Genomic DNA, 22,677 nt, shown 5'->3' with positions numbered 1-22,677 from the left:
TGTGTTTGATGGTAGCATTCTGCTGGAGTTGGCTGAAATGGTGGAGAATGATTCTTTGAATGAGGAGGCTGGTGGGGTGAAAAGTGAGAACAAGGGGGACCTGATCATGTTGTTGAGAGCGATGGGAAGGGGCAAAGGTCGGAAGCATGGGTGATAGGTCGGATGTGGTTGAGGGCTCTGTCAACCACAATGGGCAGGAAACCACGGTTAGGGAAGAAGGAAGGCATGTCTGCAGCACTGTTTTGGAAAGTGGCTCATTGTGGAGTTTAGACACTATTGTAATGTCAGAAATGTGGTTGCTATCCTGATCAACAGCAAGCTCCCAGAAACAGCAATGCAATAATGACTAGAATGATGTTGATTGAGGGATAATCATTGGCTAGGGCATAGTGGGGTTCTCACCTGCTCTTCCATCAAAGGCCATAGGGATTTTCTTTATTAGCCTGAGGGAACAGAAGGGATGTTGGTTTAAACTTTCAATATGGGACCTCAGACACTGCAGCATTCCCTTAGTCTGGCATTGTGAGTGGCAGTGTAGAATTTGTACTCCGATCTCAAAAAAAAGGAGGGTGCATACACCTACGATAATTTAACATTCCTCTTTATTTATGAAACACCACCTAAAAGTAACATTACAGAAATATAGCATGCATAAACTGCTTGTAAGAGTTTGATGGCATTTTGGGGCATAGATAAAATTAAGCATTTACGCAGGGCTGTCAAACAGCAATGTTTATTGAGTGCTTACAGAATGTTCCTTTTAGATAACTCTGGTCTTGGACTGCATAGTGCCTCAATGAATTAGCGCCAAAACTGTACAGTGTGCTTGATGTTTTCCACTGGGTGTTATCCAGCTCAGGCATAACCTTTGTCAACAAAAGCAGGAAATGTCAGACATGCAGCTGGCATCTGCACTCAACATTATTTGTCCTGTTGCAAAGTTTTAGGCTTGTACATTTATTCAAAATGAAAATTAAGGAGACTGACACATTTAGTTTTAGAATCAAAAAAAGGAAGGGAAAATAAAATACAAACAGCTGAACAACAATGAATGTGGCTATTGGTAAAATAATTGGATCATTTCAGTTAGATAATGGAAATATTAACAAAAGAAATCAAACTAAAGAAACAAAATCTGTGTGGATGTTTCAAAGCAGTGGGGTTGGAAGGAAGATTAAAGAGAAAGTGAAAGGTGATAAATATTGAAAGTCCAGGGAGTAGTGTCACACTTCAAAGCAAAGCAGAAAGAGTTGGCAAAGTTCACTGGGTCGACCAATATCAAAAATATTGACTCACTTACCAGAACCTTCAAATCCTACCAACATGAAGAAAGTTGTGATAAATTCAGATTGGTTTGTTTGATTTCCTTGCTTTTCCACAGGGTTGAAAGTATTTTGAAAGTAAGTGAGGCTGGTATTTATAAATCACCCTCTCACAACCTAAAGATGTCAAAAACACTTTTCAGCCAATTGAATAAGGAGCAGGGCTGAATATTACATTTTTTTGGCTAAGTGCACATGCAAGTTGTGCTGAGGTTTTCAATTAGTTGGCAAGCAGATTCCCTCTTTTCATATGGTATAAACTGTTATTTTTCCCTTTATGTTTGTATTGTTTTGTGAATTGTCCTGAAAGAAAAGTTTTATCAAAATACATTTTTTTTCAGAAATACTGTTTTGTGGTGTTGATTGAAGGTCAAATAAGAACGCTTCCTGCTATTTATCGATTACAGTCATCTGTTATTGACAAAGAGCTGTAATCTACAGTACATCCACCCACAAGGTTGGATGAAATTTAGGCTAAATATCTATTTCAAAAAAATGACATATCCAACGATGCAGTACACTGTAATTCTATGCAGGAGTGTTAGATTTGCAGGAGGATTTGATATCTAACCTTTTGACTGAGCAGCAGGAACACTATCTACCTTTGACACATACACATGCAGAAGGCTTTCTGAAACAGTTCAGAAAATTCAACTTTGACATACAAAATCGAGTTTCCTGAATGCATCTTCTTATGTCACTGTTGGTCTGACAATGCTCTTTTGTCAAGTTTAGAGGCTTTTCTAAATTAAAGGTACAATATGAATGCAACTTCTGTTTGTTATATCGTTTCTTTGGTTGGAAGTGTCAGTTTAAATGGTGGACTGCTTCATATCTGCAATTAATGTCAAGCTTCTGATCAGAGCCAGCATTCAGCATCCTATGGTTTATCCCTACAGTGATAGAATGAAAAATAAATACAAGAATAAATAATTTAATATTGGAAATAGAATCCAGTTTCTAATAAAACTATCTCAGATTGATTTAAGGTATAAATGCACATCTATCTTTGCAACTTTAATTAAGAAAAGTAGCACTTATGACTGGAATTGATATATTGTTATGGCAGCAAGCAGCATGCTTCACCATCACACAACAGTGTTCAGGATACCTGTATTCTTCACTTATTGCTACCAACAGGAATATATTATTTCCTTTAATTCACAGAATGTAACAATCTGAGTTCATTTTTATAAATTTATCATTTTCATCTGCAGGATATATAAGTTTTGTATGGTGCTGCCATATGTGAAAAAGATCCTTCACCATTTATGTGGAAAACTTGGAAAAGGACATGTTGTAGCAAATCACACATCCATTTGGATAATTCATGTTATGTAGAACTGATTATAGATAAGATAAAGCATAAAAGAATAACATTTCTCTATGTCTTGAACAGTCTATACATACATGGATGCATTGAACTATGAGGGTAAAACCAATCACCTGGTGGCTGTTTGCTCTTACAACTATTCAATGTGTACCCCTTTAGCTTGCCTTTGAGCAAGGCTGTCGTGTAATGCTGCATGGGGTGCTTGTAAAACTCAAAACAGTATCCAATATTACAATCTGATTCTGCAAATTGACAACATCTGCTAAATACTCCTGTGTGTGCTGAGAATTATGCTGTCAACTAATTTAAGATTTTCAGTCAGTCTCAGTCTACTGCACCTGCACATAATGTTAGCTACAGATATGTAAACACAGGGCCTGGTTGTCTGCAGACAGAATATGTATACACATTCTCCTGTATCAACTGAACAAAACACACAACTGCTATTCTCTGGTTTGTTGCTCAGGGCAATGCCTTGACCAATCAGAATAAATTTGCTTGGGTTAAATTTAAATAAAGCTTTGCAGTAAACGGTCAGTCTTCCCCTCACTAGTGCATTCTCCGTGACAGTGACTCTACCAGTCAGAGTCTTTTTGCCACCAATCAGAATTCTCTTCTCATACAGTATAAAATATTGTTCCCTGTTACATTGGTATTTTTGAGAATGACCTGATGAGTGCAAAATGGAAAACTTTGACAAAATATATTTTTTTTATTGATACTCAGGATATAAATCAGTTAAGTGAGTGGGCAAAGATCTGTCAAATGGAGTATTACGTGGGAAAATGTGAAATTGTCTGTTTTGGGAGAAAGAATAGAAAAAGAAGCATCTGAATTGCAGTGCTCTGAGTTACAGAGGAACTTGTGTCTTCATGCATGAAGATCAATATGCAAGCAATTAGGGACACTAATAGAATGTTGCTATAGCGAGAGCAATTAAATACAGAAGGAGGGAGGTTATGCTTCTATAGGGCATTGGTAAGACCACATCTGAAGTACTTTGTAGTATATTGGTTACTGTATTTAAAGAAGGATGTAAATGCATTGGAAGCACTTCAGAAATGGTATGCTCAACTGATACATCAAATAGGCTGGTTGTCATTTTTCTCAATATTGGATGGGCTAGGCTTGCATCCACCAGAATTTAGAGTAAGAAGCAAGTTGATTGAAACATAAAAGATACTGTGGGTGTTGACGGGGGGGGATGTCAAAAGGATTCCCTTGTGCAATGAGGGCTCACTGTTTAAAAATAAGATTCATCTGTTTATGGCAGATAAGGAGAATTTTTTTTTCCTCATATGATTCTTTGGAACTGTTGTTCTCAGAACCCGTGGAAGTAGGTTTTTTTGAATAATTTTAAGGCAAATTTGGACAGAGTCTTGATGAGCAAGGGGGTGAAAGATGCTAGGATGCAGTCAGAATTATGGAGTAATCAGATCTTATTGAAAAACAGAACAGGCTCAAATAGCTGAGTTGCCTGGCATTGAGCCACAAATGCTGACCTAAACTACAATGCCTTCTTTCCACAAATGAATTTTTAAAAAAATTATCAAGCAATTAATATTTTAAACTCTGTAAGCACATTTCACAAGTCGAATCTAGTTCCTGACATTTAAACTTGTGTCAGAGCTACAAGTAAATAAAAATGAATTATTGTACCGCTGAGTTACACTGACTCAAAGCAGTTATTTTCTTACTGGGCATTTTTCCACTTTAATTTTAATTTTTATGCTCATCGTGAGGCCATTGGATCATATCTTTACTATGCTGTTGAAAAAGAAATGTTACTGGATGCTGCTAAGTTCCCTGTTTGTGTGCATTAGATAACGATGCCTGTTTGGGTGTCAACGCTGAAACCGCCTAATCCAGTTTCAGAAAAAAGGACATCACTACCTTAGTCAAACATTTCTACTTGGTTATTTTATAAAGAAACATAATTCTCAGCAGTGGTAGAAAATGGACACGTCTGACCATGGTCAGAAAACCACTGATCAGGAAATTTCAGGTAACATTTTCTGTAACAGAAAGTAGCAGTCGCTGTTAGTTAAGTAAAACGCAAAGGTTATTTAGTTCCTTTGGCATATATTAGTTGCTGAATGCTTGTAAAGTTCAAAACAGTAGAATCATTTACTCTATTTTTGGGAGTACCCAATATGACAGTAAATGAGTGATAATCTAATTGATAATCATGATTTCTGGTAGTATAAACTAATTTCACAGTTCTGAGAATCCACAAGAGATACTAGAGGTGGTTCATTTGGTTTTAATGGGTAACATGTCTCATTCTAAAAGGTTTGTTTTGCAATTTTGTGTATTAGCGTCCCACAATTATATTGAAAATAATAATTTACTTCACCAGACTTTTGTAATACAAGCTAGTTCATATTTGACATAAAATGGAAAATTCAGTTCTTTTAATAATATTTCTATGCATTGCCAAATATGGAGTAGGAATCTATACAATTAGCACTATTTTAGTATAAAGTGTTTTGTGTAATATACATATTACTTGAATTTAACAATGTAAAATTGGCATAGCTGCAATTTTGTTTCTAAAGTGTAGAAAACTTACCTAAATGCAATCATTTAAATAAGAGTTGATCCTTCCACAATTGATAATGGTAAATACTTCAGGGGAGATCTTAACTCTACTGGTGAGTGGAAAAGGAACGATGGAGTAACTAAAATGATGAATGTTCGTTCATGACCATTCCCCATTTAATTGCCACCAGTTTTGATAAGAACTGTACCACAATGATAGTTAACCTGCACCCTGGTATGAACCTATCTAATGAGCTTTCCCAAGTAAAGCTGCTGAGAAGCCAAAGACACTCTGAAGGTAAGTGGAAATCTTTTCTGAGCGGGATTCTTATTTTGGTGCATCTTCATGCTTCACAAGGAATGCCTGGATTTTTGCTATGCAGGATTCTTTCTCAGCCACGACAAACTTGCAACATCCCATCCTCCACCACAATGCCAAACCCTGTTGTAAGCATCAACCTTGTTGCAATTGATGGCGGCAAGCAATGTTAATGTTTCCCAACATGCATTTTCCAATTGTTGCTCTGTATCTGGGATATTTCACCCAACTGTACAAAGCTGCAAAAATCTACCTGCTCTTCCAATTCTGGTCTGTTGCCTACTCCATTTTCATTATTCCACAATGGACATCTGTGCATTCAGCTCCCTGGATCCCAAGCTCTGAGATACCCCACTTAAGTCTTTCTACCTCTACTGCTTTTAAGATACTCTTTAAAACCTACTCCTTTGACCAATATCTCCTTATGTGGCTTGGTGTTATAATTTGTTAGATAATGTTCCTGTGAAGCAGGTTGGAATGTTTAATTACATTAAAGGTGTTCTGTAAATTTTAGGTTTTGTTGTTGGGTGTGGAACAATCATGCACACAAAATGCAAAATAATTGATTCTGCATATCTTGAATGTAACCACAGTTTTACGTTACAGATTGTTGATTTGCCTTTTACAGTCACTGTGTTTGAAAGATAAATACTTGGAGCAAAAAAATTGAGAAATAGGAGGAAAATGGAGTTGCTTTAATAGGGTTGTTGTTTAGTTCAAAGAGTTAGCAATGGATTGAATGGTCACCTTCTGTGATGTACAATTTTTTTGAAAAAAAGCATCACTAACCCATCACGGGTGATATCTCCACTGCTCTGTCTACCTTGACTTGCAATAGCTTCTGCCCTACAGGGGAATGGGATGAAATTTCCCCAACATTTACACCATTGTTTACAATTATCTTGCTGACAGCAAGTGACTTTTAAATTTTCTGAGAATTTTATTAGCATAGATCAATGTAAAAACTGGTATAAAGTAAGCAGAAATCAATAAATATATTCATGGCAGGGAAAGGTCCAGAAAGTTTTCATGTTCCTCTGTTATGTCCTGCCTCCCTTATCCAATTTGAGAAATTAAAAGTCTGAAGTTGTTGTGCCAGCATAGATGCATTGCATAAGGCATACAGCATGTAGAACTTCTGTATTATTAGTATAGAATCATAGAAATTTACAGCACAGAAGGGGCAATGAGGTCCATCATGCTCTTGGAGAGGGCTTTCCAATTTAGGCCCAACCCCAGTTTTTTTTCCATAACCCTGCAAATGAGTCCTCTTCATGTACCTGTAAAATTAGTTTTCCAAGCTCTTTTGAAATGTGATTGCACCATCTTTTCAGGCAGTCTGATCTAGACCATAACAACCCTCTGGATGGAAACATTTCTTCTCATTTCCCTTCTGGTTCTTTTTACCAATTATTTTAACTCTATGACTTTTGGTAACCTACCACTTGTCAGAGAAAATAGCTTTTTCTCCGCTTGCTGTATCAGAGCTCTCATACATTTGAGTGTTGATATTAAATCTCCCTTTGCTTTTCACTGCTGTAAGGGGAACAATCCCAGTCTGTCCTGTCTCATCATATAATTGAAGTCCCTCATCCATGGTATCATTTTAGTAAATCTCCTCTGCATCTTCTCCAAGATCTTGACATATTTCCTGCAGTGTGGTGCCAAGAATGGCACACTGTATTCCAATATAACAGAGTCTGTGTCATAAAAATTATTCACCCATTCATAGATAGAAAATGCTGTGCAACTCTCAATGAACAGCAATGTTTTAAAAAGTGTTATAAAACACTAGAAGTATTCATTTACATTGAAAACTAATGAGAAACCAACTTGAAAACAGGCCAAATAAAAACCAAAAGAACTGCGGATGCTGTAAATCAGAAACAGAAATTGCTGGAAAAGCTCAGCAGATCTGGCAGCATCTGTGGGGAGAAATCAGAGTTAACATTTTGGGTCGAGTGACCCTCCCCTAGAGCTGATGATAGCTAGAAAACTATCGGTTGGTGGGGGGAGGGGTAAGGAGTAAACAATTGGTGGAGATAGAGCCCAAAGGGAAAGAAGAACAGTTGGACAGACAAAGGAGTGGAAAACAATCTGGTCAGGAGAGTGAATAGCTATTAATGGGGACTGTTAGTGACTGTCCATGACTGTTGCACACAATCCATTTTTAGCCTTAACAGTCCCCATTAATAGTTATTCACCCTCCTAGCTAGATCATTATCCACTTCTTTGTCTGTCCAACTGTTCTTCTTTCTCTTTGGGTTCTATCCCCACCTATCAATTACTCCTTACCCCTCCCCCCACCCTATCTTCTGTATTTAAACCGATATTTTTCTAACTATCATCAGCTCTAAGGGAGGGTCACTTGACCGGAAATGTTAACTCTGACTTCTCCCCACAAATGCTGCCAGACCGGCTGAGCTTTTCCAGCAGTTTATGTTTCTGTCTCAGAAAACAAGCCATTTGAGCCAACTATTCCATATTTGTGCTTATCCCTTCATGTGATGAGAAATATTTCCTGTTACCCTTCTCCTGGCTTCAGGTAATTCTGCACCTAAAATTGTGGCATAGTTTTATGTTTATAAAAGTGTAAATGCAGCATAAATATGTTCTCACCAATTTCAGTGAGATGGGGATTGGGGGAATGGGGAGGGGGGCATGCACTGGGTCAATGTTAATGATCCAAATGCTTTTCCAACAGAACAACTTGGGGTTGATGCAAGAACCATGGAAATTCACACACAACCATTTTTTGGCATACGTTTTATGCAAAGTGCTTAATGGCTGCATTAAACTAAAATGGAAGCACTACAGTAGAGGTCACATGATCTCTTCCTTCTTTCGCAAAACACTCTAAATTTTTGCTCTCTGGTTCTTAATCCTTTTACGAGTGAAAACTTTGACTTTTATACATTACTAAAAAAATTTATCATATGACCTACTTACTTGACTGTGGGTATTTTGAATGGCACCTTTTCTTGTGTTCAGCTGGTGAGCTTTCTGTGGCATTCATACTTGATTCTGATTGGGATCAGTAATGGCTTCTTGCATTCCATTTCAATGTTCATAGACAAGCAGGTCATTCACAATAGCTTCCACTTTGTGAAGAATGCTGACTATCTTGTTATCTGTATTTGGGAGCAATGAAAATGCCAAATGGCCATTGGAACCATCTGCTTCACTTGAATGGCATTCAGACTATAGTTAGAAAACTTCTGCTTTCACTCAGCTTTACTTGCCAGTGACCATCCTTTGCATCAAGGGTAGGAAAGAGCTTTGTGGGAAGAGTGAAACTGATGCCCCTGCCTTTGTGGGCATATTTTTCTAAAATCAGTGGTGAATGCTAACACTTCACCATTGACTGTGACATCTGGGTATATATTTTTGAGATCTCATATTCAGGTCCTAGCCACTTGTCTTTGTAGATTAATTGAATGGAGTATGATACGAAATGTAATAATAAAAAAAAGATTCAAGCACTTCTGGAAAACAGAATTTCATGAATGAATTGAAGTATTAGCAAATCTAATTTGTAACAAAATTATGTGCAAAGCGTAAATATAAGATCAAGTGTCAATATGGGGCTTTGTAAAGATTAGGGTAGATTATTACATTTGGTGAGTTAGCATGAAATAATTTCTTTCTTCTTGACTTTCAACTCTACAAAGGTAAGACAGTGTTTGAAGAAAACACAACATATTAAACCAGAAGTCGCGTGAGAATGAAAATTTACCTTACCTGAACAGTTTGTTGTTTCCCACCAGGAATTCTTCCGTATCGTTTGCGGGATCGTGAACAACTGAGGAAAAGGAAGCTGGAAAATCAAGAGAAGAAAACCTCACAGTGAGTGATTAAATATGGCGTGATTGTAATAATTGTGAAGTATAAAGAAAGATGATTTACAGCCATCCCATCTTAAAGGGATGAATGTGTACACACTCTGGCTGGAAGTGCTCAATGTAAAATGAAACTTGTGTGTGAACTCACAATTTAAAACCAATCCCAACTTGGCACTGGTTGGATTCACAGATGAATATTGTGTGGTAGAAACTGAAATTATGGTGGTCTCATAGTTGCAAGTATTGCTCAATCCACCAACCTCTTTCCTCAGTAAAGTGAAAACATATGTCTTTCTCTCTTGAACTGACACAAGCAAGTGCCCTTCCAATAAAAAGAATAAGGCAAAATAACAGGAGGTTTTCACAGGCTAGTATTTATTATTTATCCTTGGAGGTGGTGGTGAGCTGCCTCAGTGGCTTGCTAGGGCCATTTCAGAGGACACATAAGAGTCAACTACGTTGCTGTGGGTCTGCAGTCATGAATCAGCAAGACGAGGGAAAAACAGCAGATTTACTTTCCTAAAAGACAATAGGGTTTTATGACAATCTTGGCCATACATTTATATAAATGTAAATCACTGCTAAACACATTTGTAATCCAAAGTCCATAAAATTATAAAAAATGCACAGCCCTGAAAGAAGCCATTTAGTCCATTCAGCCAATGCTAGTATTTATGCTCCACTTGACCCTTTTCTTATCTTTCCTTATGTAGCTATCAACATAACCCGTTATTCCCTTCTCCCTCAAGTTTTTATCCATATTCCTCATACTGTTCATTTTAACCATTCCTTGTGGTAACCAATTCAACATTCTCACCACTGTCTGGCTAAAGAATTTTCTCCTGGGTTCTGTTTGATTCTTTTCCTAGTAGTGGAAACACTCTTATGTTTACTTCATCAAAACATTTCATAATTTAAAAAACCCCAATTATGTTGCCAAATTCAAGGTGAGTTTCAGTCTCCTTTTCTATTCCTGCTAGGCATAACCTCAGTTCTAACATCTTTGTCAATATTTTTGTTTCTTCCCCATAGTTTGATTGTATGGCAACCACATAGCCCATCATGCTCCAGCTGTTGTCCAACCACCGTTTTTTAAAAATTTGTTGGATGTGTGCGTTGTTAGCAAGGCCGACATTTATTGCTTAGCTGTGTGTCATAGCAATGCTACCTCCAGGTTGTGCAGGGCACCTACTGTTGCACAAACTCCACCTGGCAGTACTATGTCACTGCCAAGCATCAGACACTGCTGCCTTCTTACAGGGAGGGTGGGCTATTGAGCCACTCTTTGGGCATTCAGTGAAGCTCAGTTAAAATCCTTGGTGTTGTCGGCATTCCACCCATTCCAAATATAGCCTGGAGCTGCTATCTCTCCCTCATTCCACCATGAGGAGCTGCCTGGCTACACTGCCAGCACTACTCCAGGGTCTTTGCCCCTGTCCCAGCCTTCTCCAATACGCAGAAATTGGGCCACAGCAGGGCCATCCATGCGTGTACAGATGGTGATGTTATTCCACACAGCGCATGGTGCTGTTGACCACACATGCATGGATGCATTCTGACTTAAGGCAGTCTGTCAGCAGCAACTGATGTCACTAGGCCTGTTTGTGCAGGTAGCCATTTTGACAGTAATCTGTGTGTTTGGGCCAATTTGTCCATTATTGCCCAGCCATTTTTTCCTTGCAGGGGATTTTGAGCCATATTGTTAAACCATGGCAGTCCCTGTAGTATATATGCAATCACAGAGCTTTAGGGAGAGAATTCCAGGATGGAAGGAATGGGGATACAGGATGGTGTAGAGCTTGCAGGTGGGGTGTTTTTTTTTTAAATTCATTCACGGGATGCTGGTGTCATTTTATTGCCTATCCCTAATTGTCCAAAAGGCAGTTAAGAGTTGACCACGTTGCTTTGGGTCTGGAGTCACATGTAGGCCAGACCAGGTAAAGATAGCAGCTTCTTTCCCTGAAGGACATTAGTGAGTCAGATGGGTTTTTCGAACAATTGACAATGGTTTCAGGGTCATCATTAGGCTGTTAATTCCAGGCATCTGCTGCCCTTCTGCTCCTATGGTGGTAGAGACTATGCATTTGGAGAGTTTGTCAAAGGAATGAGTTGTTGCAGTTATTCTAGACAATGGTATTGCTGTCATTGATGTGCTGATGGTAGAGGATCTAGATGTTTTATTAAGGGATCAATGGGGTTTCTGATCAAGTGAACTACTTATTCTGGGATGGTGCTGATTTCTTGATTGCTGATGGAGCTGGACCCTTCAAGGCAAATGGGGAATATTCCATTACACTTTAAACGGTGGATGGCTTTAGGGAGTTGTGAGATGAGTTATCACTGCAGAATTCTCAGCCTCAGAGATGTTCTGGTAGCTACAGTATTTAAATGCATGAGTTAAGTTTCTGCTCAAAGTGAGCCCCCAGGCTGTTTTTGATGGGGAAATCAGTGATGGTAATGCCATGGAATGCCAGGAGAAGGTAGTTTTATTTTATCTCTTTGGAGATGGTTATTGGCAAGCACTTGTGTGGCTTGAATATTATTTACCACTTATCAGCCCAACCCTGAATGTTGTCTGGGTCTCGCTGCATGTAGTCACGGATTACTTTAATGTCTGAGAAATTACACATAGAACCGAACATCATGCAATCATTAGTAAACGTGACCATTTCTGGCCTTGTGCTGAAAGAAGGATTGTTGATGAAGCAACTAAAGATATTTATGTCAAGGATACTACTCCTGCAATGATACACTGAGGTTGAGGTGATTGGCCTCCAACAAGTACAGTCATCTTTCTTTATGCTTGATGCGACTGCCTCGTGGATGGATTTCCCTCCAATTCCCATTGACTTACAGTTTTCTTAGTCTTCTTAGTGCTACACTCAGTAAAATTGTGTCTTGATGTCAAGGCTGACACTGTTACCGCACCTCTGGAATTTCGGTCTTTTGTTTACGTTTACGCATACTGCAATGAGTCTGGAACTGAGTGGCCCTGACAGAACTCAAACTGAGCTTTCAGCAGGTTACTACTGTGTAAATGCTTGAGTGAATAAGAGTAATTTATGTCCTATTCTGAGTGATTAGTTATATAGTCAGTTCAAAAACATTACACAATCAAATGTAGAGTACAAACCAGAGATATATATCCGAATAAATATGTATTTTATTTTGTTTTCATTTTCTTACTGTGCCTTGATTATTCCCAATTATGAGCTCCACTTATGAGTGTAATTGACTCACAGGGTTAAGATCACCAATCAATTAGCACTAATTATCTTCTGTAGTGAATCCTTTAACTGGTGTTCTTTCACCTGGGATATTTTTTAAGGCAAAAACTAGTTAAAAGGACTCCAAGACAACAAGGTGCAGGGCTGGATGAACACAGTAAGGCCCTCCGCTTCTTCCTGTCCCGCAGGCCCGACCAGTCCCCCTCCACTGACACCCTCATCCGCTTAGCCGAACTCGTCCTCACACTCAACAACTTCTCTTTCAATTCCTCCCACTTCCTACAGACAAAGGGGGTAGCCATGGGTACCCGCATGGGCCCAAGCTACGCCTGCCTCTTTGTAGGTTACGTGGAACAATCCCTCTTCTGTACCTACACCGGCCCTAAACCCCACCTCTTCCTCCGTTACATTGATGACTGTATCGGTGCCGCCTCGTGCTCCCACGAGGAGCTCGAACAGTTCATACACTTCACTAACACCTTCCACCCCAACCTTAAATTTACCTGGACCATCTCTAACACCTCTCTCCCCTTCCTGGACCTCTCTGTCTCCATATCGGGCAACCACCTAGAAACCGATATTCATTTCAAGCCCACCGACTCCCACAGCTACCTAGAATACTCCTCCTCCCACCCACCTTCCTGCAAAAATGCTATCCCCTATTCCCAATTCCTTCGCCTCCGCCGCATCTGCTCCCAGGATGAGGCATTCCACTCCCGTACATCTCAGTTGTCCTCGTTTTTCAAGGACCGTAACTTCCCCTCCTCGGTGGTCGAGAACGCCCTCAACCGTGTCTCCCACATCTCCCGCACCTCATCCCTCACACCCCGTCCACGCAATAAAAACCAAAAAAGAATCCCCCTCGTCCTCACGTACCACCCCACCAACCTCCGGATCCAACGCATCATCCTCCGACACTTCCGCCATCTGCAATCCGACCCCACCACCAAAGACATCTTTCCCTCCCCACCTTTATCTGCTTTCCGGAGGGACAACTCTCTCCGTGACTCCCTTGTCCGCTCCACACTCCCCTCCAGCTCCACCACACCCGGCACTTTTCCCTGCAACCGCAGGAAGTGCTACACCTGCCCCCATACCTCCTCCCTCACCCCCATCCCAGGCCCCAAGAAGACTTTCCACATCAAGCAGATGTTCACCTGCACATCTGCCAATGTGGTATACTGCATCCGCTGTACCCGGTGTGGCTTCCTCTACATCGGGGAAACCAAGCGGAGACTCGGGGACCGCTTTGCAGAACACCTACGCTCGGTTCGCAACAAACAACTGCACCTCCCAGTCGCGAACCATTTCAACTCCCCCTCCCATTCCTCAGACGACATGTCCATCCTGGGCCTCCTGCAGTGCCACAACGATGCCACCCGAAGGTTGCAGGAACAGCAACTCATATTCCGCTTGGGAACCCTGCAGCCCAATGGTATCAATGTGGATTTCACAAGTTTCAAAATCTCCCCTCCCCCCACCGCATCCCAAAACCAGTCCAACTCGTCCCTGCCTCCCTAACCTGTTCTTCCTCCCACCTATCCCCTCCTCCCACCTCAAGCCGCACCTCCATCTCCTACCGACCAACCTCATCCCGCCCCCTTGACCTGTCCGTCCTCCCTGGACTGACCTATCCCCTTCCCAACTCCCTACCTACACTCACCTTTCCTGGCCCCATCCCCGCCTCTTCGACCTGTTTGTTTCTTCTCCACCTATCCTCTCCTCTATCCCTCTTCTATCCGCCTCCCACTCTCTCCCTATTTATTTCAAAACCCCCTTCCCCTCCCCCTTTTCTGATGAAGGGTCTAGGCCCGAAACGTCAGCCTCTCTGCTCCTATGATGCTGCTTGGCCTGCTGTGTTCATCCAGCCCTGCACCTTGTTGTCTCGGATTCTCCAGCATCTGCAGTTCCTACTATCTTTAAAAGGACTCCAACCGGCTTGTTCATTAACTAATTAACTTTATGGCAGTCCAAGGCCTTTTAATCTTGTATAGTAAAATTACCAGGCTAACGTGAAATTATTCAGCAGGTCTGGCAGAATCTGTGGATAGAGAAAGAGTTAAAATTTAAGATCAATGATAATTTGTCAGATTGGTTTGTACTCACTGACCTTTAACTCTATTCCTCTGCCCACAAATACTGCTTGACCTGCTGAGCATTTCCATCATTTTCTGATTTTGTTTCAATTTTTCACCGTCTACAGTATTTTTACTTCCCATCAAGTTACTCTGTTGCATTGTTGGAGAAACTCAGCAGGTCTGGCAGCATCTGGTAAGAAAACAGAGTTAATGTTTTGAGTCCAGTGACTCTTCATCATAACTCCAGTAATTTCTGTTTTTGATTCAGATTTCCAGCATCTGCCAATTCTTTGAAAAGGCAAATCAGGGCAGGATTTATACACTTGATGGTAAGGTCCTAGGGAGTGTTGCTGAACAAAGAGACCTTGGAGTGCAGGTTCATAGTTCCTTGAAAGTAGCGTTGCAGTTAGACAGTATAGTGAAGAAGGTATTTTGTATGCTTGCCTTTATTGGTCAGTGCATTGAGTACAGGACATTTTGGAATACTGCTTTCAATTCTGGTCTCCCCGCTATAGGAAGGGTGTTATGAATCTTGAAAGGTTCAGAAAAGATTTACAAGAATGTTGCCTGGGGTTGGAAGGTTTGAGCTAATGGGAGGGGGTGAATAGGCTGGGGCTATTTTCCCCAGAGTGTTGGAGGCTGAGGGGTGACCTTATCGAGGTTTATAAAATCATGAGGAACACGGATAGGGTGAATAGGCAGGGTCTTTTCCCCCAGGGTAGCGGAGTCCAAACTAGAGAGCATAGGTTTAAGGTGAGAGGGAAGATTTTGAAGGGACCCAAGGTGCAACATTTTCATGCAGAGCGTGGTGCATATATGAAAGGAACTGCCAGAGGAAGTGGTGGAGGCTGGTACGATTACAACATTTTAAAGGCATCTGGATGCGTATATGAATAGGAAGAGTTTCAAGGGATATGGGTCAATTGCAGGCAAATGAGACCAGATTAATTTAGAATATCTCGTTGGCACGCTTGAGTTGGACCAAAGGGTCTGTTTCCATGCTGTACAGCTCTATGACTCCATGGTTCTAGTATATTACTCTGTTATCCAAATATAAGGCATAGGTGCTTGTTGAAATTCTGTCTGGATATTGAGATGTTGGTTTGTGCTTTACTATTCTCACTCTACTAAGATTTTGTATTTGCTTGTTAACATGTAAGTCTCTTCCCTGTGTAACCTCAAATTCTGTTGACCATAATGGGACTGAATAACAGGCATTCTGTAAAGAGAGCGGAATTCGGATCGTGCCTTTATTTCACGTCTACCTGAACTGAATTCCTACCTTTATTTCTCCCAAGATCTTTACCAATTGTTATCAACAAGTCTTTTCTTAAAACTTTATTTAAATTATCTAAGCATGAAACATTTGCCAAATGATTAAAGCTGCCCTTTTGTACTTGCTATCATTAATTCACAGGGAGGAGTCAAAGGGAAAAAGAAGAAGAAAGACAAAGGCTAAGGGACCGAGCAACAAGCACACAAAAAAGCCAGTTGCTGAACCAAGTCCTAGCCCAAAACCAGAGACTGCAGAAGAACACAAAGTGGAGACCAAAAACCAACCAGATCCTGAAAGTGAAAGGCCTGCACCTCCGGAAGAAAGTGCAAATCCTTTTATAATTGAGGAAATACCCGTTCCTGCAACAGGTATTCCAACATACCCAGATTATGAGGGCTCAGCTCAGTAGCAAGGATTCAGTGTTTTTTTTATTTCAGGGTCAGAAAAAAAAACACATTTCAACATAATTAATCCAATAGAAAACCAGTCATTGCGCTTCAAGGGTAAACCACTTTGCAAAATGTGTACGTTTAATGCTCTTAATTTTTGGAATTCTGTACCCCAGAACACTGTAGTTGTTCAATTGTTCAGTGTGTCAAGAATAGAGGTCAATAGATTTGAATACAGAGGAAACTGAAGGACAGTAGAATAGTGAGGGGAGACGGAATTGAGGTAGAAGATCATCCATGACTTTATTGAAAGGTGGAGCAGTTTGTTTTCTTATGCACTTGCACATCTTTAAGATCACTTAGCCGGATATGTCATAGGAAATAATGCAATGGTTTTGAATGTTTTATTATACTGTCTTAGAATAATCCACAAAAATCATTTGAACTTCCTATAAAACTTTTAAATTTGTTTATTATTGCACTGTTGCTTGGCAATTAGTTTAAAATATCATGTTTATTACCATATCTTCTAGATATGCCTGGAGAAGCAGAGCCAGTTGATGTGGAAACACCAGTGACCCAACAATTCCAAATTGAACACATGCCTGAAGGAAATGCAGCATCAGAAGAAGCAATAGTTCTGAGCTTGTAAAAAAATGCATTTGAATGCCATAGAATTAATTTAGATTTTCTCTGCCAGTTGTTATTACACAGGAAAGATAGTAGTCCTCTTTGCTATCATCAAGCACTCTATTGTAGAGGTAAACTCACATCTGTCACTATATGGTGCAACCCATCAGTGTCTCAATGTATGTTGAGACCTGTTCTTGGAGGTGGCAACACTTAAAGTTTCATATATTGATTGAATGTGAAATTGAAACCCTACAATCCCCTATTCATTACTGAAGCATAATACAGGGAATGTAAGGAAAGACAAGAATGGCTGTTTTATTTTTAAAGCAGGTGGGATATCCTTCCTGCAGATAGGTAAATAACATGGAACTACCTGACATACAGCACAACAGCAGAACATTTGGCCCAATGCTCTATGGTAGTGTTCATGCTCCAGATCAACCTACTTTATCAACAGATCAAGAGTAGAAATCTAGAAACAAAAACCAGAAATTGCTGCAGAAACTCATCTGGTCTGGCAGCATGTGCAGAGAGAAAGCAGAGTTAACATTTTGATTCCAGTGACTCTTTATCAGAACTCATTCTTACTTCATTTTACCCCATCAGAACATCTCTGTCTTCCTTTTCTCCCTCATGTTTATCAAGCTTCCCCTAAAATGCAACTATGCTATTTTTTTTCACCCACTCCCTGTGGTGCGAAGTTCTTGCCACTTTGTATAATGCAATTTATTTGAATTCCCCAACTTAATTTCTTGATGACTATCCTTTTTGATAGTCTGCAGTTTTCTTCTTCCTCACAATTGGAAACACATTTGTAGAGAGGTTTCTCCTGAAAACTTGCTCGTATTTATTAGTGAGTAGGATAAACAGAACAGATGTGGACACTTTTGTTTACATTTTTATTTTCCCAATATGCTTGTCAACTGAGCTTCATGAATTAGGAAAATTCAAATGAAGCAAATACTTACACTTACCCTTACTGTGCCCATGTCTATTGACATGTAACTGTGGCTAGCATACAAGCCTTTACGGAACAGAAATATTCCCAAATTTTAGATATTATCACAAAATTCCAGTATCAATAAATAACTTGTCCCTGAAGGAAGCTTGTACATGTGACGTAGCTTGAAATCCTGAGTCTAATTCAAAACAGCAACAACTTATTTGTAAAGCACCTTTAACATAATCAAAACATCCAAAGGTACTTCACAGAAATATTACTAAACAAAATATGATGGACAAGAATCAGAACTTGGCCAAGAAGGTAGGTTTTTAAGAAGCATCTTAAAGGAGGAAGGAAACTAGAAATACAGAGAAATTTAGGAAGGGAATTCCAGAGTTCAGGACCCAGGGAGCTTGTCCACCAAAAGTGGAGCAATTTAAATTGGATGTGCTCAAGAGGTCAGACATAGATGCATGTGGATAAATAGAGTCATACAGCACGGAAACAGACCCTTCGGTCCAACCAGTCTATGCCAAACATAAACCCAAACTAAACTAGTCCCACCTGCATGCTCTGACCCATATCCCTGCAAACCTTTCCTATTCATGTACTTATCCAAATGTCTTTTAAACGTTGTAATTGTACCCGCATCCACTACTTCTTCAGGAAGTTCATTCCACATGCAAATGACCCTCTTGTGTAAAAATTTTGCCCCCTGTGTCTTTTTTAAAATCTGAGCCCTTTCACCTTAAAAATGTGCCCCCTAGTCTTGAAATCCCCCATCCTAGGGAAAAGACAACTACCATTGACTCTATTTATGCCCCTCATTATTTTACAAACTTCTATAAGGTTGCCTCTCAACCTCCTAAGCTCCTGTGAAAAAATTCCCAGCCTATCCAGCCTTTCTTCATAACTCAAACATTCCATACCCAGCAACATCCTGGTGAATATCTTCTGATACCTCTCCAGCTTAATGATATCCTTCCTATAACTGGGCAAACAGAATTGGACACAGTATTCCAGAAGAGGCCTCATCAACCTGTACAACCTCAACATGACTTCCCAACTCCTATACTCGAAGGACTGAGCAATGAAGGCAAGCGTGCCGAACACCTTTTTATCTACCCTGTCTATATATGATGCAAGCTTCAAAGAATTATGTAGCTCCACCCCTAGGTCCCTCTGTTCTACAACACTACACAAGGCCCTGCTATTAATTATATAAGCCCTACCCTCGTTTGTTGTATCAAAATGCAATAACTTGCATTTATCCAAATTGAACTCCATCTGCCATTTTCAGCCCTTTGACCCATTTGATCAAGATCTCTTTGTAACCTTAGAAAACATTCTTCACTGTGTACTATGCCACCAATTTTGGTGTCATCTGCAAACTTACTAACCATGTATATTCTCATTCAAATCATTTAATTAAATGACAAACAAAAGAGGACACAGACCAATCCCTGTGGAACACCACTAGTCACAGGCCTCCAGTCCAAAAAGCAACCCTCCACCACCACTCTCTGTCTCCTGCTGTTAAGCCAATTATGTATCCAACTGGGAAGCTCATCCTGAATCCAATGAGACCTAACTTTACTAATTAGCCTACCATGCACAACCTTGTCAAAGGCTCTACTAAAGTCCAAGTAAACAATGTCTACTGCTCTGCCCTCATCAACCTTTTTGGTAACTGCCTCAAAAACTCAATCAAGTTTATGAGGTATGATTTCCCTCACACAAAACCATTCTGACTATCCCTAATCAAATTTTGCTTCTCTAAATGTCCATAAATCCTATCTTTTATAATCACCTCCAACAGTTTACTCACAACCAAAGTCATACTCAAAGTCATAGTTCTTCAGTTTCTCCTTACAATCTTTCTTAAACAAAGGTACAACATTAGCCACTCTCCAGTCATCAGGCACCTCACCCATGGTTATAGACTATGCAAATATTCCTACAAAGGGTCTCGCAATTTCCTCCCTGACCTCCCACAATGTTCTGGGATACTTTAGATCAGGTTCTGGAAATTTATCCACCTTTGTATTCTCTATGACCTCCTCAACTTTCTCTTCTATAATGTGAACTGTTCTTAAAACATCAAACTTTATTTCTCTGTGTTCTCTTGTCTCTATTTCTTTCTCCACAGTAAAAACTAACACAAAATATTCATTTAGTATCTTTCATCTCCACACAACACAAAGCCAACCTCCTTGATCTTTAAGGGGCCCTATCCTCTCTCCAGTTACCCTCTTGCTCTTAAAGTATTTGTAGAATCTCTTTGGATTATCCTTACCCTTATCTGCCATATCACCTCTTTGCCTTCCTGATTTCTTTCTTAAAATGCCCCTACACTCTTTATATTGATTAAGACATTGAATTAAACCATGTTGTCTATATCTAAAAGAAGACCCTCTTTTATTCTTGACCAGAACTTCAATATCTTTATTCACCCATTGCTCCTTAATCTTACCAGCTTTACTCTTCACTCTAATGCCCCTGAACTCTTGTCATCACGCTCTTGAAAGCCTCTCACTTGTCAGACATCCTTTTATCTTGGAGAATTGTGGGACTGGAGAAGATTACAGAGATAGGGATGGGCAAGAAGATGCAGTTCGGAATTTGAGAATGGAAGTACTGCTTGGCACAAAACCAATGTAGGTCAGTGAGCAGAGATGATAGGCGAACAGGATGTTGGGCAAGTTTAAGAGAGTTTGTTAAAACATCTGAGGTAGCCCTCCAAGTACAAAACTAGAAAGGTAACAGAATTCTCAAGAGTTATTCCTTGTCAGGAGATATATAACTGAAGTGTAATAATTTAATTAGCAACTGGATGTCCTTCCACAGTAGTAAGCACCAGGATTGTTAATATGTGCTTAATCAGACCGCTGAGACAGTCTCTGTTAATCTTCTAGATGTTATAAGGCATTCCAGATCAAAGTAACTCAGTTTCAGCAAATAATTTGCAGTCTTGACGTGACTTTAAGACGATGTACTCATTTTTGTACTACCAGCCATGAAAATAAAAGAAAAAATAACTTCGAAAAGATGTGTTACAGTTCAAAAAAATTTTAAAAAATGATTTACTCTCATGAATTCAAAGATTAAAGATTGTTAAAAGATTATCTCACAGCAGAACTTCACAACTTAGGCTTCTCTTAATCAGCCTTGCACAACAAGGTACCTGCTTCTTCAATTTGGAGCACATGGGCAGATATTTATATTAGTGATAGAGCTGTAGGTTATCTCAGTTGTAAGCGGAAGCTTTATATTGAAATCACTATATAATCTGCATTGTACATTAGTTGCAAAAATGATCATAACTCGTGTTCTGAAGAAGGGTCACTAGACCCGAAACATTAACTCTGTTTTCTCTCCACAGATGCTGTCAGGTCTGCTGAGTTTTTTCAGCAATTTCTGGTTTTGCTTATAACTATTATGCGCTTTTACCCACGTGAAATAGTATAAAACATAGAATCAAATGTTACCAGAGTTCTCACCTCTGGTATCTTATGAGATCAGAAATGCAAAGAACTACAATTAATTTACAAATGCCTTAACTATGTTTGCTTTTACATTGATCATTCTAATATTTATATTTCTTCTATGAATGCAATTAGCATAATTGGTGAGCCTGTGCAGTCATGATGGACTGAATCATCTCCTTTTTCCCCATAACATTTCTGTAATTCTAGGTGGACAATGTAAAGGAGTTGAAATAAAAATTGGAAAATGCTGAGCAGGCCAGTAGCATCTGTGGCGAAAATAACAGAATTAATGTTTCAGGAGATATGACAGGTTTTAAATAATCCAGAGACTGTGAAGGAAAGCAAGTTAAAATGGGAAGTTCTGTGATAGGGTAGGATCAGAAATAATTAAATGACCAACAGGATGATAATACAAGGCAAACAAGACTGGGAATGGGACAAATCGGAAAAGAAACAAAAGATGGATTGGGAGGAGGTATAAATGGTAGTAGCAAGACCATTACCAACAGCTGCAGTTCAAAAGAAAAATAAGAGCGAACTTGCAATTTATGACTTGAAATTGTTGATCTCAAATTTAAGTCGAGAATGCTGTAAAGTGTCTTATTAAGAGAAGAGGTACTGTTCCTTGAACTTGCTTTGAGGTGCACTGGAAAAGAGCAGGATGCCAGGGATAGAGAGGTCAGATTGGAAATGGAGAGGTGTATTAAAATGAGAATCATCAGGAAGCTCAGGGTGAGCTTGCAGTCTGAATAGAAGTGATCAGGAAGGCAATCCGTGAAAAATGCATTTGGTGTCCCCAGTTAATAGGAGACCAAATTATCAGCAGCAAATACAGTAACACTGAACTAAAAGATGAAGAACAGTTTGTACCTGTAGCTGTTGCTAATTTGGGGCATTTAAGCAAGCTTGGCATTTCAATTGGACAAATATTTTCAGTTATATGATGCTTTCCAAACAAATAAATTATAATTATGATTTGTTTAGAAAGCATCATATAATGCTCAAATTATAATTAATTTGTTCAGTAAAACATAGCTACTTCATTATTTTAATGACATCTTCTAATGTATCAAACATGAATAGCCATGACAGATGAGGAAAAAGTGCAGATTTAAACCCCAGTGTGCTGAGTTGATTGCTTTCACTGATGTGGCAGAAAGAGCACAGTGATACCCTCAATGCTCCTAGATTAGAGATGGAAAATTGTTATCACTGTTCACTGAGAACTGCTTGAAACACATATATATATGGACATCAGGAGAGGACATAACCTTGGTTGTGATGTT

The 22,677-nt window shown here is 39.6% G+C and overlaps 1 protein-coding gene and 1 long non-coding RNA gene across 4 annotated transcripts; one reads left to right on the top strand and one right to left on the bottom strand.

The window, feature by feature from the left end:
* Positions 1–717: 717 nt before the first annotated feature.
* On the bottom strand, positions 718–9,394 carry LOC125488071. Its single transcript, XR_007266209.1, has 3 exons — positions 9,257–9,394; positions 8,465–8,646; positions 718–2,215 (listed from the first exon to the last, which is right to left on the bottom strand). It is a non-coding gene; the product is annotated as an uncharacterized LOC125488071 (long non-coding RNA).
* LOC109926665 (procyclic form-specific polypeptide B1-alpha-like) lies at positions 4,480–21,642 on the top strand. Of its 3 annotated transcripts, XM_048620783.1 has the most exons (5): positions 4,889–4,947; positions 5,388–5,494; positions 9,283–9,361; positions 16,080–16,306; positions 16,861–20,950. In XM_048620783.1, the coding sequence occupies exons 1-5, from the start codon at positions 4,922–4,924 to the stop codon at positions 16,977–16,979; spliced, it is 558 nt and encodes a 185-aa protein (XP_048476740.1). In that variant the 5' UTR covers positions 4,889–4,921; the 3' UTR covers positions 16,980–20,950. The 3 variants fall into 3 exon arrangements, with proteins under 3 accessions (XP_020382092.1, XP_048476740.1, XP_020382091.2); XM_020526503.2 differs by lacking the exons at positions 4,889–4,947; positions 5,388–5,494 and adding an exon at positions 4,480–4,660 and having other exon boundaries at positions 16,861–21,642; XM_020526502.2 differs by lacking the exon at positions 4,889–4,947 and having other exon boundaries at positions 5,323–5,494.
* The last annotated feature ends 1,035 nt before the right edge of the window (positions 21,643–22,677 follow it).

This window comes from Rhincodon typus, chromosome 3 (genome assembly GCF_021869965.1).
Source record: "Rhincodon typus isolate 14 chromosome 3, sRhiTyp1.1, whole genome shotgun sequence".
Lineage (NCBI taxonomy): Eukaryota > Metazoa > Chordata > Chondrichthyes > Orectolobiformes > Rhincodontidae > Rhincodon > Rhincodon typus.
Note: the sequence above shows the minus strand (reverse complement) of the source record. Positions and strands in the feature narration are given on the sequence as shown.

Bases quoted from the DNA above. Each gene is read 5' to 3' on its own strand.
- LOC109926665 (XM_020526502.2), top strand. From the start codon at position 5,359: ATGACCATTCCCCATTTAATTGCCACCAGTTTTGATAAGAACTGTACC. The intron at 9,362-16,079 runs GTGAGTGATTAA...ATTAATTCACAG, and splicing joins CAAGAGAAGAAAACCTCACA to GGAGGAGTCAAAGGGAAAAA. The intron at 16,307-16,860 runs GTATTCCAACAT...CATATCTTCTAG, and splicing joins AATACCCGTTCCTGCAACAG to ATATGCCTGGAGAAGCAGAG.